The 18,150-nt window shown below is 48.1% G+C and overlaps 1 protein-coding gene across 1 annotated transcript in view; it reads left to right on the top strand.

The window, feature by feature from the left end:
* Positions 1-18,150, top strand: part of LRP4 (LDL receptor related protein 4) — a 52,593-nt gene that overhangs the window by 25,632 nt on the left and 8,811 nt on the right. The window contains exons 20-37 of the mRNA XM_026511985.4: positions 233-434; positions 1,947-2,136; positions 2,224-2,355; positions 3,289-3,429; positions 3,748-3,834; positions 3,941-4,112; positions 4,771-4,933; positions 5,055-5,280; positions 5,642-5,945; positions 7,355-7,573; positions 7,739-7,873; positions 8,735-8,843; positions 10,264-10,408; positions 10,680-10,793; positions 11,459-11,594; positions 15,535-15,602; positions 16,125-16,212; positions 17,771-17,912. Coding sequence (XP_026367770.1) covers positions 233-434; positions 1,947-2,136; positions 2,224-2,355; positions 3,289-3,429; positions 3,748-3,834; positions 3,941-4,112; positions 4,771-4,933; positions 5,055-5,280; positions 5,642-5,945; positions 7,355-7,573; positions 7,739-7,873; positions 8,735-8,843; positions 10,264-10,408; positions 10,680-10,793; positions 11,459-11,594; positions 15,535-15,602; positions 16,125-16,212; positions 17,771-17,912 — 2,773 coding nt within the window. The remainder of the gene's footprint in view (positions 1-232; positions 435-1,946; positions 2,137-2,223; positions 2,356-3,288; positions 3,430-3,747; positions 3,835-3,940; positions 4,113-4,770; positions 4,934-5,054; positions 5,281-5,641; positions 5,946-7,354; positions 7,574-7,738; positions 7,874-8,734; positions 8,844-10,263; positions 10,409-10,679; positions 10,794-11,458; positions 11,595-15,534; positions 15,603-16,124; positions 16,213-17,770; positions 17,913-18,150) is intronic.

The following is an 18,150-nucleotide window of genomic DNA, read 5'->3' as shown; positions in this document are numbered from 1 at the left end:
TTGCCAAACACTCCTTGAGCCATTGTGCTCTGCCTTCATTAAAACCCTGGGGAACCTTTGAATAGTGATAGGATATATGAGACCTTCGGAGACAGCTTTGAGCCCAGGATGGGGCTGGGAGCTGAGGCAGGAGGCTGAGGCAACTAGTGCAAGCAGCTGACACCCTGGGCACCCCGAGTCCCCACAGGGTGTTCACTAGAAGGCTTGTAAGACCTTCCTTGCCTATGCCCAGGTACATGTATTGGACGGACTGGGGTGCAAGTCCCAAGATTGAACGAGCTGGCATGGATGCCTCCGGCCGCCAGGTCATCATCTCCTCCAATCTGACCTGGCCTAATGGATTAGCCATTGACTCTGGGTCCCAGCGGCTTTACTGGGCAGATGCTGGCATGAAGACGATTGAATTTGCTTGTCTGGACGGCAGCAAGAGGAAGGTAAGGGTGGTGCTAAAGCATCCTCCCGCAACTCTCACGGCCTCCGAGGCACCAGTCCCTGGCCGGCAGCTAGGAGGACTCAGGCGTGCTGGGACCAGCACGAGGTGTGTGCTGTTCCTTTGAGGCTGTGGCTGCCCTCCAGAGCCAAGGAGGGTAGACGGGGGATCGTTGCCTGATGATGAAGGGAAGCTAGGGATTTGTGTCGATTGCGGTGCACAGCCCTTCCTACTAACCGTCACAACTGACACTATCTAATCACCAATTGCCTACTGGACCTGTGATCGCTTTGTTTTTGCTCATTTATTCGTATAATTTCAAACCTGCAGAAAAGTTGTGAAAATTGTCAAATTGGTGTACCATTCTCTTTCTATCTACACACATGTGCACATACACACACACACACACACACACACGCATTATTTTTCTGAACCACCTGAGATTAAATTGGAAACATCCTGCCCTTGACCCCAAAATGTTTTGATTTCCTAAGAACGAGAACATTGACTTCAGTAACCACAGTGCAATGATCGAAGTCAAGAAATTTCATATCTTGGGGCGCCTGGGTGGCACAGCGGTTAAGCGTCTGCCTTCAGCTCAGGGCGTGATCCCGGCGTTCTGGGATCGAGCCCCACATCAGGCTCCTCCGCTATGAGCCTGCTTCTTCCTCTCCCACTCCCCCTGCTTGTGTTCCCTCTCTCGCTGGCTGTCTCTATCTCTGTCAAATAAATAAATAAAATAAAATAAAAAGAAATTTCATATCAATACATTACTGTCTAATTAACAGTCCATATTCAGTCTCACCACCAGTTGCCCCAATAAGGTCGTTTACAGCTTTTTTTTGCCCCTTTTTTCTTTCTTAGGCCAGGGTCCCATCTCAGATCACAATTGTGTTTAGTAATCATGTCTCTTTAACCTCTAATCTGGAATACTTCCTCATAATTATTTAACCCATCCAGTCAAGGAAATAAGTCCTTTCTATGTCTTTCTTGACCTTTATATTTTAAAAAATTAAACACCAGTTATTTTGTAGAACGTCCCTCAATCTGTCCGCTGTTTCCTTAGATTCAGATGATGTGTTTGGGGCAGGAGTACTACGTTAAATAAAGTCATGTCCTGCCAGTGTGTCTCATCAGCAGGGTTGATGTCAGCTTGTCCTTTTACAGTGATATTAACTTGGTGTGGTTAAGGTGGTGTCCACTGTGAAGTTGCTGTTTTTCCTTTTGTAATTAATAGATAATTTGCACAGAGATACTCTGAGGTTACGTAAATCATACATCATCTTTTACTATCATCACACAACCCTTGGAGCCAGGCACCATCACGGTCATATCCCAGACTGGCAGACCGAAGCTCAGAGAGACTTTATAACCAGCTCTTGCTCAAGGTCGCACAGCAAGGGGTAGTGGAGAAGCTGGATCCTGACTTCCCATGGGGAGGTGGCCCTATCTTGACCATTGCTCTGTACTGTCGAGCCTTGCTGGGGGATGACACGAGTGCCGGGGCCCCTGGCAGGTGCTGATTGGAAGCCAGCTCCCCCACCCCTTTGGGCTGACCCTGTATGGAGAGCGCATCTACTGGACTGACTGGCAGACCAAGAGCATACAGAGCGCTGACCGACTGACGGGGCTAGACCGGGAGACCCTGCAGGAGAACTTGGAGAACCTTATGGACATCCACGTCTTCCACCGCCGGCGGCCCCCAGGTGAGCAGCCCTCGGGCCGCTGTGGCTTCTCCTCGGCTTTCCTTTGCCATAGACCTCCCCATTGACCCCCTCCTCCTCCCTACCCAGTATCCACACCATGCGCTAGAGAGAACGGAGGCTGCAGCCATCTATGTCTTCGGTCCCCAAATCCAAGTGGCTTTAGTTGTACCTGCCCCACGGGCATCAACCTGATGCCTGATGGCAAGACCTGCTCACCAGGTAAGTTGGAACATCACACAGCCGGATAGCGCCTGTCCAGGAGGGCCAGGGGCTCTCTTCCTTCCCTGTAGGTGGACTCCAGGGTGGGCTGAGAAACAGTGGGTCCTGGTACTCTGAGAGGCATGGGAAAGACCAAGAAGTTTTAGAGAAAAGGAGAAGTCCAGGAAGAGGCCCAAGGGACCAAGTAGATGGGATCATAGGCAGAGTCTAACTGGTTCTTATGGGATCTCTATGCATATTAGAAAGATGCTCTTTTCTCAGATGCTTTGCTTTCATTGTTGGAAAATTGTCATAATACACTGATTCGGTTAGAACAAGTCACTTTAGTTCTATCTGCCCAAAGCTGGTATAATAAATATGAAAACATATGATCTCTCCAGTATCATGGTACCTCCCTTGGAAGTGGCACTTTGTGAGTGTACGACGTATGTGACAACCTCAATTGGACGGTCCCAGAAGCAGGGTCTGGCTGCCCAGATATTAGAAGTTGATGTTTTTCCCTAGGGGATGCTACGTGGCAGGCCGCATTTGAACCCTAACTTCCTTGGAAATTTGAGTGAGAAAGGATCTGTGAATGGGCCCTCCCCAGTTGTCGGGAAAACCCTCTTTCACTTTTTTAAACCTCACGGTAAAAGTTCCTTCAAAGTGAGTCACATCTATAATATTGACAAAGAGCTCTCATTTATGGCTGTGTGTCAGGCCCAGTGCTAAGTGCTTTCGGTACATGATCTCTTCTAATCCTACGGGGGACCCTGCTATTAGCTCCCATTCTACAGATGTTGAAGCTGAGGTTTGAACAATTTAAAGAACTTGTCGAGGAGCCAGTAGAAACTAACAGAGACGGGGCGTGCACTCCCATTTGCCTCACTCCAGATCCTCTCACTGGCTACGCTAGGGTGACTGGCCTCTTTCCTTTCGTCCCCACCTGGGCAGGCATGAACAGTTTCCTCATCTTCGCCAGGAGAATAGACATACGCATGGTCTCCTTGGACATCCCCTATTTTGCCGACGTGGTGGTACCTGTCAACATTACCATGAAGAACACCATTGCCATTGGAGTAGATCCCCAGGAAGGTCCGTGTGGCCCTCTGTCCCCGACCTACTGCAACTGCTGTTCTTCCTCTCCCACCACTTTGCTTCCTGCTTAGAGCCTGGGGCTCCCTGGGGCACAGCCCTGCCCCCGTCTCTGGGTAATGAGGGCATGGTTTGGGGTCTTGCTTCCATCTCTGCCTAGAAGTTTCCTGTTATGATATTTCTGTATCTCCCTTGATTGCCTCTGCTCAAGGGTAGAGGGCTCGCTGACCTGCCCTGGCGTCTCAGGGCATGAGTCAGCTATAGGTGTTCCTATGGGAGAGGCGAGGGTCGAGTCTGAGCCAAGCCTTCCCTTTCCAGGAAAGGTGTACTGGTCAGACAGTACACTGCACAGCATCAGCCGTGCCAATCTGGATGGCTCGCAGCATGAGGACATCATCACCACAGGTGGGCCTTGCTCCCAGCCCAGGGACCCCCTGTCTGGCTACAGAGCTGGGGAAACATCCCATCTGTTTTAAGGCAGGGGCCAGTGTGTGCTCTTGACTTCCTGCAGGGCTGCAAACCACAGATGGGCTCGCGGTCGATGCCATTGGCCGGAAAGTGTACTGGACGGACACGGGAACCAACCGGATTGAAGTGGGCAACTTGGATGGGTCCATGAGGAAAGTGTTGGTGTGGCAGAACCTTGACAGCCCGCGGGCCATTGTGCTGTACCATGAGATGGGGTGAGAGCCGGCTCTGTGGCTCTGGGCGGCGTGGTGGGCCAGCTCAGCTGGGGCTCCAGGGTGGGGGTGTGGAAGAGAACAACGAAGCACAAGCATGCCTCACAGGAACGCGGACACTGACCTCGCTGGAGCTGTCCCGCCCCTTCAGACTTCTCTCAGGCCGGGGGGGGGGGGGGGGGGCGGGTAGGACAATGTACCGGTAAAGGGCACCAGCCTTGGAGTCAGAAATCCAGGATTCGACATTCTTTACCATTTATTAGCTGTGTCTGTCACTTTGGGTCCCATTTTTAACCTCCGATCCTCGGCTTCCTCACCAGAAAGTGGAGGTGACGGTGAAAATGTATACCTCATGCTCTTATGAGGATTAAGTGAGAGAATCCATGGAAAATTCTTTTTAAAAAAAAAAATGTGGTAAAAACCCACGTAAAATTTGCCATCTGAACCATTTTTTAAGTATACAGCTCAGTAAAGTCTATTCATATGATGGTGAAACAGATCTTCAGAACCTTTTCGTCTTGCAAATCCGAAACTCTAGACCCATAAACAACAACTCCACTTTTTGCCTGAGATGCTTTTCACAGCGTTTGGCCTATGGTCAGTACTTCCAGTATATAGGAGCTATGGACGGACATAGCAGCGGGTATTTTTCCTGGCTCAGGTTCATGTACTGGACAGACTGGGGGGAGAACGCCAAGCTTGAGCGGTCTGGAATGGATGGTTCGGACCGGACTGTGCTCATCAGCAACAACTTAGGATGGCCCAATGGGCTGACTGTGGACAAGGCCAGCTCCCAACTGCTCTGGGCCGATGCCCACACTGAGGTGAGGGTCCTGCTCCTGTTGCTTCCCGGAAGCCTGGGAAGATGAGGGGGACTGTTCGGGAGCTCTACTCAGGGCTCCTCGTCTACTCATAGCCATACCCCACCCTCTCCTTCCTCCACAGCGAATTGAGGCTGCCGACCTGAATGGTGCCAGCCGGCACACGCTGGTGTCCCCCGTGCAGCACCCCTATGGCCTCACCCTGCTTGACTCCTATATCTACTGGACTGACTGGCAGACCCGGAGCATTCACCGTGCCGACAAGGGGACTGGCAGCAATGTCATCCTGGTGAGGTCCAACCTGCCGGGCCTCATGGACATCCAGGCCGTGGACCGGGCACAACCCCTGGGTGAGAGGACCCCTCAGGCTGTGAGCCAGAGATGGCTTTCTGGGGGTAGCTCAGTGTCAGGGATACGTCCGGAGCACAGAGATTCTTTTACAGTCTCAGAGACAAGGACCTCCCTAAGCCCCCTTCCTGGATCAGGCTGTGCTCCATCTGGGCATGGGCTGGGACTCCAACCACACGATGCTGTCCCCTTCAAAAGACCTCCTGAAGGGAGACACACCTGCTCCTTCTTCCTCATCCCTGCCAGGTACCAGATTCTGTCACTTAGAACAGCAGAGAACCAGGCACAAGAAACTAGGGCCTTTGTAAGATTCCCACAAGAATCCAGGCTGGGTGTCAAAGCTCATGCGTCTCTCCTCGCCAGGTTTTAACAAGTGTGGCTCCAGAAATGGCGGCTGCTCCCACCTCTGCTTGCCTCGGCCCTCGGGCTTCTCCTGCGCCTGCCCCACTGGCATCCAGCTGAAGCGAGATGGGAAGACCTGCGATCCCTCTCCCGAGACCTACCTGCTCTTCTCCAGCCGAGGCTCCATCCGGCGTATCTCGCTGGACACCAGCGACCACACAGATGTGCACATCCCTGTTCCCGAGCTAAACAATGTCATCTCCCTGGACTATGACAGTGTGGACGGGAAGGTCTATTACACAGATGTGTTCCTGGATGTTATCAGGTATGAACATCCCTGAAATTCCTGGAGAATGCGGACCTGTGTCCCATCCCTGATGGGGTGAGGTTATGGTCCGTGTTGATCTCTAAATAGACTGAGTGATTTGGTAGTTTGGATAGTGAGTTCCGATCCTGACTTACTTGCTTGTCGCTTACAATAGAGTTCAGGTTTGGGTTTTCTTTTGTTGTTATTGTTTATTTCTAGATTAATAGAAGCCCAGTATGTAAAACAAACAAACAGATAGTCAGGTTGGGGACCCGGAGCCTTTGCCCCACTATTGGGCCCTGTGAGAGCTCCAAGCATCCCCTAAGACTCATTGGTGAGTAGGCCATGTAGCTAAACTGTGTATCTGTATTATAATACAGGAGCCCTGGCCAAATGCCAAGGCTTGTGACTGTTTACAAGGTTGTGTTTTGCTGTTTTTAAAAATATTTTTGTTTTATTTTACTTTATTTTTTATTATTCTTTCCATTTTTTTATCCTATCGTAGCTGAGGAATGTGATGCCCTGCCACTATTTTGAGAGGTTTACCATGGCAGAGATTCTCATGTGAGAGGAAAGGGGTGTGCCCCTTTGTTCTCCCTGAAGGGCATATTAGAATCTCATGTTTGCAGAGCTGAGCCTGGGTGGCTCAGTTGATTAAGTGTCTGCCTTCGGCTGAGGTCATGATCCCGGGGTCCTGGGATCGAGTCCCACATCAGGCTCCCAGCTCAGCAGGGAGCCTGCTTCTCCCTCTCCTCCTCCCCCTTGCTTGTGTGCTTGCTCTCTCTCACAAAAATAAATAAAATCTTAAAAAAAAAAAAAAAACCAAAAAACAAGAACAGAAGAATCTCATGCTGGGAACAGGTAGGAATATGTAGTTTAGAGAAGTTCCCTAAGTGTTTGTGACATACCCCCGTCCTGTGGTTGAATTCCCCGGTGTAGGACTAATGTAAAAATACACAGGTAGATTTTGATGACTTTGACTTTCTTATAATTACCACCTAGCAATCCTTATCTCTTCCCTAAAGTACATGGGGAATTACTAACCTGTCTTCTGCAAGACATGGGCCCAGACACCTCCTACTTAGAGCAGGAAACACTCCGTCCTCCCAAGAATTTGCGCATTAATTCTGCTAATATTTTGAGTACCTACTGTGCAAGAGGCTGAGGAATGTACTGATAGATATGTGGTCTCTGCCCCTATGGGGCACTCTAGTAGGGATCTAATTCCAGGAAGATGGTTTAAAGGGGTTTCAGTCTATGGGTGACTGGCTGGCTTAGTTGGAGGACCACGTGATTCTTGATTTCAGGGTCATGAGTTTGAGCCCCACATCCGGTGTAGAAGTTACTTAAATAAATATACTTAAAAGTGGCATCCAGTCTATCTCTGATCAGTCGGTCAGTCATCCAACCCTGGGCTATTCCCTCAGGAGAGCAGATCTGAATGGCAGCAACATGGAGACAGTGATCGGGCGAGGGCTGAAGACCACCGATGGGCTGGCAGTAGACTGGGTGGCCAGGAATCTGTACTGGACAGACACGGGCCGAAATACCATTGAAGCATCAAGGCTAGATGGTTCCTGCCGCAAGGTGCTGATCAACAACAGCCTGGATGAGCCTCGGGCCATTGCCGTTTTCCCCCGGAAAGGGTAAGTTTATGGCCAGCAGAAGAGAGACCCAGGGAAGAAGGGCCTGATGAAGAGTCCCTTGGAAGATGCCTATGTACTAATGGTGTCAGCGTGTCCCCCGTATTCTCTCAGCCTCCGGGTGCCATCTTCCCGTGCCTTGGTGATGATGGCGGTGTTGTATCTCAGGTACCTCTTCTGGACAGACTGGGGCCACATTGCCAAGATTGAGCGAGCAAACTTGGACGGCTCAGAGCGGAAGGTCCTCATCAACACAGACTTGGGTTGGCCCAATGGCCTTACCCTGGACTATGACACCCGCAGGTGGGAACCCTGTCCCCGGAGCTTCCTGGAAATCAAGTGGGCAGAGGAAAGGATGGTTGAGATTCAGACAGTGAAAACAAAAATGTAGAAAGCTCCTTTGTAGATGAGGAGGAAAAAAGCAGTGAGAAGGATGAGGGGATGTATTCTTAGATCAAGGGTTGCTGAATCCAGCCCTCAATCCTTAGATGGATTTTGTTTGTGTGATTTACGTGTCTTTGATTTGAGTGTCTTTAGCAGAGCACATCCGCTGGCTGAACGACAGGTCCCTTGACTCCCTACCCGTTGGAGGCTGATTTTTTGCATTTGCTACTTTTCTGATCCCTTCACTCATTGGAATTTGCAACTCCTAGTCTAGATCGAAAATGCTAGATAGGGTGGGAGAAGAGGGTGAAAGGGGCTTTGAGGCAGTCAGCTTCCCTTTCTGCCCCCAGAAGAAGGGAAAGGAATCAAAGTCACTTGGAGAGTCGGGCTGGAGAAGAGGAATGCCTTCTTCCTTTAACCTCAGTGAAGTCCTTGTAGACTGAGATCTCTTCTTGAAGAGTGTTCATAAGAAGTTGGGCTTTGATTCTTGGGAAGGAGTCAAGGGTGATCAGGTTGCTGAAGATGAGCCTGGAGGGTGGCTCCTCTGAGGTCACGAGGCTCTCTACCCCACCCCAGACAGCTCTGGTCCCCCACTTGAGTCACCAACCTCTGCACTTCAGCTCTGGGGCTCACAGTGACCTCTCTCATCAAGGGTGCTTTTTGATGGCTCACAGCCCCTGCTGGTTCAGCTCAGGAGGAGGACAGATAGTTCCTTGGGGGAAAGGACTGGGCTTCTTGGCAAGCGTTTTGAGCAGCCACCTTCTCTCTTCCCCTTCCCAGGATCTATTGGGTAGATGCACATCTGGACCGGATTGAGAGCGCTGACCTCAATGGGAAGCTACGGCAGTCGTTAGTCAGTCATGTCTCCCACCCCTTTGCTCTCACTCAGGTACTGGCTCAGGAGAGAGATAACTAAACCTCCCTGATGGGGGAATGTTTCCTTGGGATTCCAAGTTAGCAGCCTCAACCCTGGTTGCTGCGGGAAAAGCATGCTACAGAGCTCATTGTAGGGGTGTTTCCTGTGCACTGAAGCGGGGCCACCATGTGTCTGCTAGTCCTGTCCCACCACTCCACCTTCTAGCACTTGAGGGAGGGGCTCACAAAGGTAGGTTCCTGGGCCCTGGGAGATAGAGGCTCTGCTTCATGAGTGGTGGGCCCAGGAATGTGCATTTTAACAGGTTCCCTAGTTGATTCTAACACTGTGTTTCCAACGCCTGAGCCCAGGCAGCTGGCTTAGTGGCAGGAGGGTGGAGTGGCTCCGAGCCAGAGTTTTGAGGCAGCCAGCCGGTTGCTATGTGTTTATTGAGCGCCTCTGATCTGCCAGCTCCGTGGGTTCGAGCTCTGCCTTGAGCAAGCGCCACTTTGGACAAGATACTGCACTTCTGTAAGCTTCACTTACCTGTAAAAGAAGTGAGTTGAATACTGGTGTGCTCCTGAAATGTACGCAAAGCGTCAGCACACTATCTGGCACTCAAGTGCGTGTTATTTTTAATCATTTTAATTCTCACCGGCTGTCATTTTTGAGTTCTAACCCTGTACGATAATTCGGGGAGGGGAAAAAGGAAGATCTGCCCAGCCTGGGGCCAAAACAGGGATTCTCAATCATTTAAAAATCTTTGTTCTTTTTTTTTTTTTTTTTTTTTTACAAATTTCCGTTTATCTGTATCATGCATCGTATCCTAACAGCCAATAAGATTTTGGCTCTACTTAATGATAGGCTCCCCCTACTCTGTACTCCAAATGTAAACTACAGGATGATATTGAATCATCCTTCCCTACCCCGGGTTGAGAATCTCAGGATCACTGCATTAGAAGGCAGCTTCCCCCAGATGTAACCAGAGGATTTGGGCCAGGGGTCTAAGTGAAGGGCCCAGTAGTGCCAGGACCTTAGAAGGACCCCTTGCCCCCAGGTTCCTCCTATTTGCTAGGGACAAGAACACATTTATTCATTGAGCCACACAGTCAGTTGACTGAGGATTAGGTGTTAGTGCTAGAAATTGAGAGAGAAATGAAATACATTTTTGTCCTTGAAGAACTTAGTCTTACATGACAGACATGTAAGCAAATGACCATAGAGTGTCAAGACTCACTTGCAAAAGGCGCAAACAGCATGGAGGAGTAAATTCTGTACGGATTGGGGGAGATGACCTGGACAGTGCCATATGGGGATGCACAGAAGTTGGCGTGCTGGATAAGAGACAAAGAGGGCATTTCAGCAGAGGGAGTGCACGTGCTGACGCACAAAAACTCTACTGGGGTCAGTAGAGTTGAATGATATTTACTCTTTATTGGGTTTTCCTGTTGAGTAGCAGGACAGATGGATCTACTGGACAGACTGGCAGACCAAGTCAATCCAGCGTGTCGACAAGTACTCAGGCCGGAACAAGGAGACAGTGTTGGCGAATGTGGAAGGGCTCATGGATATCATTGTGGTTTCTCCACAGCGACAGACAGGTGGGCCCCTGGGTCCTGAGCCTGCTTCCTTACCATCTTTGGGGTGGTTGGTCTCCCCAAAGACTCTTAATGACCGAAACAATTAGACTCACAGGAGAGCCTTTTGGTTCCCATTTTAAGCTCCTAGACCTTTTTCAGCCCCATGTGGTTATACCCCTCAACCCTACAGCCCCTAGGAGTGAGGTGCCCTAGAGCTCCTCCTCTCTGAGAAGTGTCAAATTGGGAGACCAGATTCTATCCCAAACCAGACATTCATCTGCTTTGCCTCTAGGGACCAATGCGTGTGGTGTGAACAACGGAGGCTGCACCCACCTCTGCTTTGCCAGGGCCTCGGATTTTGTGTGTGCCTGTCCTGATGAGCCAGATGACCGGCCCTGCTCCCTTGGTGAGTTGGACTGAACGGCCCCCTGGAACAGGAGAGCCCTTAGAGCAACAGGGCCTCAACTCTGTCCTGGGTGGTATCCCCTTCAGGGGGTGTTATAGCAAAGTGGCTAGGAACAATGAGTTTGAGCTTTGGAGTAGCACAGACCTTTGTTTGCCTGGCTTCTGGCATTTTCTAGAATGGAATTCAGGTATCTTGGTTCCCTGACCCCTGCTGTGGCCTGTGAATTACTGTCTTTTCCTGACCTTTGTGGACCAGCCATCCATCCAGAGCTATTAATATTGGAGCCCAAATCTATTTTATTTACAGTATGAAGAGCCTCTAATGAGGGTGCCTAGGATTAGGGCAGTTATAAGATTGCTTTGTCGAGTGTCCCAGGGTTGGGGCACCTGGGTGGCTCAGTTGGTTAAGCACTTGCCTTTGGCTCAGGTCATGATCTCAGGGTCCTGGGATCGAGCCCTACGTCTTGCCCCCTGCTCAGTGGGGAGTCTGCTTCTCATTCCTCCTCTCCCTCTACCCCTCTCCCCTAAGCTCATGTTCTCGGTCTCTTTCTCAAACAAAAATAAAATAAAATCTTAAAAAAAAAAAAGTGTCCCAGGGTACTACTCTTGGATCATATGTAGAGATTTGGGGCTCCAGGGTTTCACTCCAGTCCTTTTTCTCTCCAGTACCTGGTCTGGTGCCCCCAGCTCCCAGGGCTACCAGCCTAAGTGAAAGGAGCCCAGTGCTACCCAACACACTACCTACCACCTTGCGTTCCTCTACCACCCGGACCCGCACATCTTTGGAGGAGGTGGAAGGAAGGTAAGTATATTCAATGTGGAATTCAGGACTCCTTTTTTCAAATCACCATCCCCCACCAGCAGAAGACCACAGTCTTCGCTCAGCCATTCCAGCACATGGGAGGTAGAACACATCATTAGCCCCAGGCCCTGCTCTTTGGGACTGGAGATGATATTTCGACTTGTAGATTGTTGCAAGTGATTCTCTTTTTAGCTCTGAGGGCAAGATGCTTTAAGTGGAACTTTAGAGAGAAGTCACTCAGGAGGAGTTTCCTACGTGGCATTCCTCCTTCCTTTCTGTGACGTTTGTTCTCGTGTAACCTGTTTAGTATATGGTCTTGTCCTACAGTTTACTTAGAAGCCACCAAGTTATAGTGGTCTCTGGGCTGTGGCTTTATGACTTGGAACATCCTTAAGGATGTGATGGCATTAGCTTATAATAACCTCAAACACACATGCGTGTTGTACACGTGTGCGAGCACACATGCACACACACACACACACACACACACACACCCCTATCATTAAATAAGCAAGCATAACCATGAGCAGTTCCCAAATCAAGTATAAAATATTGTATTTAATTAAATTGATGGTACTATCAATTAAAGATGCATCCTGAGAGTTTCAACTGAAAAAAATGACCAGCATCAATTGTGAGATGCCATTGATTATAAGACACATTCCCGTTCCAGAGGTATTAGACGATAGAGCAATGTCCCCATCTTAAAGTCGATTGAATATGATGTTACAGGTGCCTGGGTGGCTCAGTTGGTTAAGCGACTGCCTTCGGCTCAGGTCATGATCCTACAGTCCCAGGATCGAGTCCCACATCAGGCTCCCTGCTCAGTGAGGAGTCTGCTTCTCCCTCTGACCCTTCCCCGTCTCGTGCACTCTCTCTCTCACTCTCTCTCTGAAATAAAATCTTAAAAAAATTAAAAATAAGCATGTTACATTCAATTTAAAGAAATTATTATGTTTTTTTATTTATACTTTGCAAAAAAAATAATCTGGAAATATAAGAATAAAGAAGAAATAAGTACCCATATATATTCTAAATATTTTTTATTTGATATATGCATAAATTGCAAAATGATTATCACAGTGAGTTTAGTTAACATCCATCACCACACATAGGTACAAATTATTTTTCTTGTGATGAGAACTTTTAAGATTTACTTTCTTAGCAACTTTCAAATGTAGAAAATATAGTATTGTTGACTATAGTCACTATGCTGTACGTTATTTTCCCAGGACTTACTTATCTCATAACTGGAAGTTTGCACATTTTGACCACCTTCACTCATTTTATCCATTCCTGCTACCTCCCACCTCTGGCAAACACCAATCTATGAGTTTGAGTTGGGTTTTTTTTCATATTCTACATATAAGTGACATTGCACAGTATTTGTCTTTTTCTGTCTGATTTATTTCACTCAGCGTAATGCCCTCAAGGTCTTTCCATGTAGTCACAAATGGCAGAATGTCCTTTTTTATGGCTGAATAATATTCCATTATATATTGGGGCACCTGGGTGGCTCAGTCGGTTGAGCATCTGACTCTCAATTTGGCTCAGGTCATAGTCTCAGGGTTGTGAGCTTGAGCCCCACGTTGGGCTCGATGCTCAGCTCAGAGTCTGCTTATTCCTTTCCCTCTGCTCCATCCCCCACTCACTCTTTCTCTCAAATAAATAAGTAATAAAATCTTGAAAAAAAGAAGGAAGGGAGGGAGGGAGGGAGGGAGGGAGGGAGGAAGGAAGGAAGGAAGGAAGGAAGGAAGGAAGGAAGGGAAATCCCATTATATGTATACCACATCTTCTTTATCCATTCATCCATCAGTGGATACTTAGGTTGTTTCCACAACTTGGCTATGGTAAATAATGCTGCAGTGAACGTGGGGGTGCAGCTATCTTTCCGAGATAGTGATTTAGTTTCTTATTGTTACTATTTTGATCTCTATCTTTCCAGACATTTTTCTATTAAGACATTTTTTTCCATCATAACATACTGGTTTCTTGTAGTATCAACTTTAGCTTAACAGATAATTAACGATTTCAGTTCTGAAAGCAGAAAGATAATAATGACCCCAAATGAGAACTCTAGACTCATGTCTTTAAAATTATAAAATTTGCATGGTGCCTGGGTGGCTCAGTCAGTAGAGCACGTGACTCTCGAGCTCAGGGTCCTGCATTCAAGCCCTACACTGGGTGTAGAGTTTACTTAAAAAAGAGGGGTGCCTGCATGGTTCGGTTTCACTCAGGTCATGATCTTGGGGTCCTGGGATTGAGCCCCACATTGGGCTCCCTGCTGAGAGGAGGGAGCCCCCGTCTCCTTCTGCCCTTCCCCTCTCCTTCTGCCCCTCCCCGACCCCCGCGCAGCACTCTCTCTCTCTCTCAAATAAATAAAATCTTAAAAAATAAATAAATAAAAAATAAATCAATAAAGTCTGAGAACTAGAATTGGGGCATTAAAAAATGAATAAAATAATATTATAAATTTTGCACATGATCAAATTCATTCTATTTGCCCCATTTTCTCTTTTTGGAAGTTGATTTAGAAAAGCAAACATCCAGCTATAAACATGTATCTTTCTCACTAACTTCTAAGTACTATCAATCACGATTAATCTGATTTTCTTTAAGATAATTTAGAAAACTTTTGAACCCTACTCAGATATTTTCTTACGTTCAGAGTCTATTTGAAGGCTATGTGTATCTTGGTTTCAAATGCTCTTGCAAATTACTTTTCTCTAGCCTTTTAGGAGATGCCTTTAATTGCCTGTTCATAACGTGCCACAAAGAAGTTACCTTCTTAGCATTTCAAGTTGGTTCTCTGAGCCCTCCCTCTGGATGTCTTGCATATTCCCTTGTGAAAGAATGGAGAGAAGAAAAACAATTTTTTTCAAGGTCCATTTAGACCTTGTGATACTCTGTATCCAATCAGAGGTTTGCTTGGCTGTAGCTTCTTCCAACTCATCCTGGTAGCTTAATAAATCCTACCATTGGTATCTTTAGTGCTCTGTCAGCCGACTTCCAGCTCACTTCGAAACCTGCTTCTCCTTTCTAGAGGAATCTTCTTTAAAGAGTATATATTTTAAAACCCATTTAAACATAGAGCGCCTGGGTGGCTCAGTCAGTTGAGCAGCCAACTCTTGATTTCCGCTCAGGTCATGATCTCAGGGTGGTGAGATTGAGTCCTGTGTGAACCCTGCGTCAGGCTCTGTGCTCAGCAGGGAATCTGCTTGGGAGTCTCTCATTCTCTCTCTTCCTCTCCCTCTGACCCCCCACCCCCGGTCAAATAAATAAATCTTTTTTTTAAAAACCATTTAAACATGACCTAGCATCTTAAAGACAGTAACTCAAACTGATTTCTCTATATTTCCTGGTCTATGCTTCTGATGTCTTCCATTAGGTACAATCAAATATCTGAAAGTCCAATTCAAATGCTTTTCCCCTTGTCCTTCCCAGGATTTTTTTTTTTTTAAGAAGTGTGGGGGGCGCCTGGGTGGCTCAGTCATTAAGCGTCTGTCTTTGGCTCAGGGCGTGATCCCAGGGTCCTGGGATTGAGCCCCGCATTAGGCTCCCTGCTCCTCTGGGAGCCTGCTTCTTCCTCTCCCACTCCCTCTGCTTGTGTTCCCTCTCTTGCTGGCTGTCTCTGTCAAATAAATAAATAAAATCTTTAAAAAAAAAGAAAGGGAGAGAGAGAGAGATTGGGGATGGGGTGGGTAGGGGCAGAGGCAGAGGGAGACAGAGAATCTTAAGCAGACTCCACACCCAGCACAGAGCCCAATGTGGGGCTTGATCTCACAACCCTGAGATCATGACCTACGCCGAAATCAAGAGTCAGATGCTTAACCGACCGAGCCCCCCAGGAGCCCCCCAGGACTTTCCCTCTTTCCTGGAGGAAGGCAGGATCTTTATCAAATACAAGTAGTCTTCATCTTCAATTTTCTCTGCCCCACAGATGCTCTGAAAAGGATGCCCAGCTGGGCCTCTGTGCACATTCCAATGAGGCCGTACCTGCTGCTCCAGGTGAGCCCTGAGTGCCCAGCTGTTTCGGAAAAGAAGATGTAAGGAATCAGAGTCTCCACTGATATCTTCCAGAACTTCCATGGGGACTCTCTGGGGTTGTTGAACCCATGTCTCAGAGTAGATCCATTGAAAAAATAACATTAGCTAGCTACTACTTATGGAGTGCTTTCCATATGCCGGCCATGTGTTAAGCTGTATGTATGTGTGTGCACATACACACGTGTGCATATATGCACATGTAGGTACACACTCAGATTTCACTGCCACCAGGCTATGAGCAATTTATTATTTACATTTAACGGATGAGAAAATTTAAGCGTCCTGCCCTAAGTCACATGGCTAGTAAGTAGGGGAATTAGGAATAGAGATGCTGGCAGGCTGATAGGTTTCTTCTCAGCCCCCTACCGCTACCCCTGTGGCCTCTACCCTGGCTGTCCTCAGATGCTGTGGCCTCCAACCCCTACCAAAGGAGGCCTCCGTCTTGTCATTGGTCCCCGCCTAGCGTCTCTCTGTTCCTCCTAGGGGAAGGACTTCACGTCAGCTACGTCATCGGTGGACTCCTCAGCATTCTGCTGATTTTGGTGGTGATTGCAGCTTTGATGCTGTACAGGTAACCTCAGCCTCATGGGGAGGGGGGCACATGTCCACTGGTCCTCATTTGCATACTGGTGACCTCTTGAAGCTCCACGTCTTGCTGACCCGACCTCTGACCACCCTCACTTCAAGATGGGTCCCGGGTCAGAGCAGCAGAAAGGAAGGGTAGGACCTGAATCCTGACTCTTCTTCGCCATTCACGGCCCGAGCAGTTTCCTCACGTTATGACCCAGCAGCCCTTGGGACTCTCTTTGCAGATGAGGAGGCTGAGGGCGTGGAGGGTATTACCCGAGGTCACACAGTAAGAGGCAACCTGGGACTGACGCTGGCCTCTCTGCTTTTCCGCTACTCTACTTCATTTCAAACCACGGAAGTTAGAAAGACTTTTCTCTTCCCATATCTATGGCCTCTACTACAATATTGTTTGACATATCATTGCTCAGTAGGGATCATCCCGGGAAGGTGGAGTGTGTCATTTTTCAGTTTAGAATCCTCTTTTTACGACCTTCTATGTATTTTCCCCGAATGCTTTAAAGACAGCTTGCAGAAAAAATACCAGCATTTGGCTATGCTGCTGTGGCCCCTGCTAACAGCAACAACAGTGCTAATAATAATAGTAACAGTGACAATTTAGTGAATACGTATCAGTGCCACACCAACAGTGGTCATACAAGTATTATTATCCCTCACTTTACGGATGAGGATTCTGAGGCTCACAAAGTTTAGATTACGTCCACCATGATCCCAGCTAGTAAGTAACAGACATGGGGTTGACACAGATCTGTCTTGACTCGGTATATTAGCTAGCTATCGCTGGAGAGCAAATTATTCCAAAACATAGCAACTTAAAATGACAACCATTTATTATCTCCCAGTTTTCGTGGGTCAGAAATCTGGATTCGGCTTAGCTGCGTGCCTCTGCCTCACGGTTCTCTTACAGGCTGCAGTCCAGATATCAGCCAGGGTTGTGGTCTTATCTCAAGGCTTGACTGGAGAGGGATCCCTTCCAAGCATGCTCCTGTAGCTGTTGGCAGGATTCAGTTCCTCACAGGCTGTTGGACTGAGGGTCTCAGTTCCTTGCTGGCTGTTGGCTGGAGGTCTCCCTCATCAGTTCCCTGCCTTGTGGGCCTTCCCAAAGGACAACTGACAACATGGCAGCTTGCTTCCCCAGAGCAAGCATAAGCGAGAATGAGGGTGGGAAAGCAACCACAAGTTTCTTTGGAACCTAATCTAGCATCCATCACTTCTGTATATTCTGTTCATCGGAAGTGAGTCCCCAGGGGCACCTGGCTGGCTCAGTCGGTGGAGCGTGTGACTTTTGATCTCGGGGTTATGGGTTCGAGCCCCACACTGGGTGTAGAGATTACTTGAAAATAAGACATTAAAAATAAAATAGAAAGAAGTGAGTCACCAGATACAGCCCACACTCAAGGGGCAGGGATTCAGAAGGTGTGGACGAGGCGGGGATGACTGGCGCCATCTTCGAGGCTACCTACCACATTTGGGTTACAACTTCCCCAGATAGCACCACTGTAAAGATCTGAACTAATTTCTCACCACCTTTCCTCCTAAAGACACAAAAAATCCAAGTTAACTGATCCTGGAATGGGGAACCTCACCTACAGCAACCCTTCCTACCGAACTTCCACTCAGGAAGTGAAAATTGAAGCAATCCCAAAACCAGCCATGTACAATCAACTGTGCTATAAGAAAGAGGTAAAAATTAAAACTTATATTCAAGGTGGCGTTTTGTTTTGTTTTTCGGAGGGGGGATGGATATGCTCCAGTTGTCTGAATGGATCAGTGAGGGATGCTGGGTAGCCCCCTCTATTTTGGAAGTTACAGTGAATGGAAGAACTGAATCTGACATGGGATTCTGGAGAGGTCTAGACTCTCTGAGGGACCAGCTTGAGGGACTTTAATGAGAGCAATCTGGTTAGTAAGCAGATTCCAG

This window comes from Ursus arctos, unplaced genomic scaffold (assembly GCF_023065955.2).
Source record: "Ursus arctos isolate Adak ecotype North America unplaced genomic scaffold, UrsArc2.0 scaffold_23, whole genome shotgun sequence".
NCBI lineage: Eukaryota > Metazoa > Chordata > Mammalia > Carnivora > Ursidae > Ursus > Ursus arctos.
The sequence above is the reverse complement of the archived record's forward strand: the minus strand, read 5'-3'. Positions and strand labels throughout refer to the sequence as shown.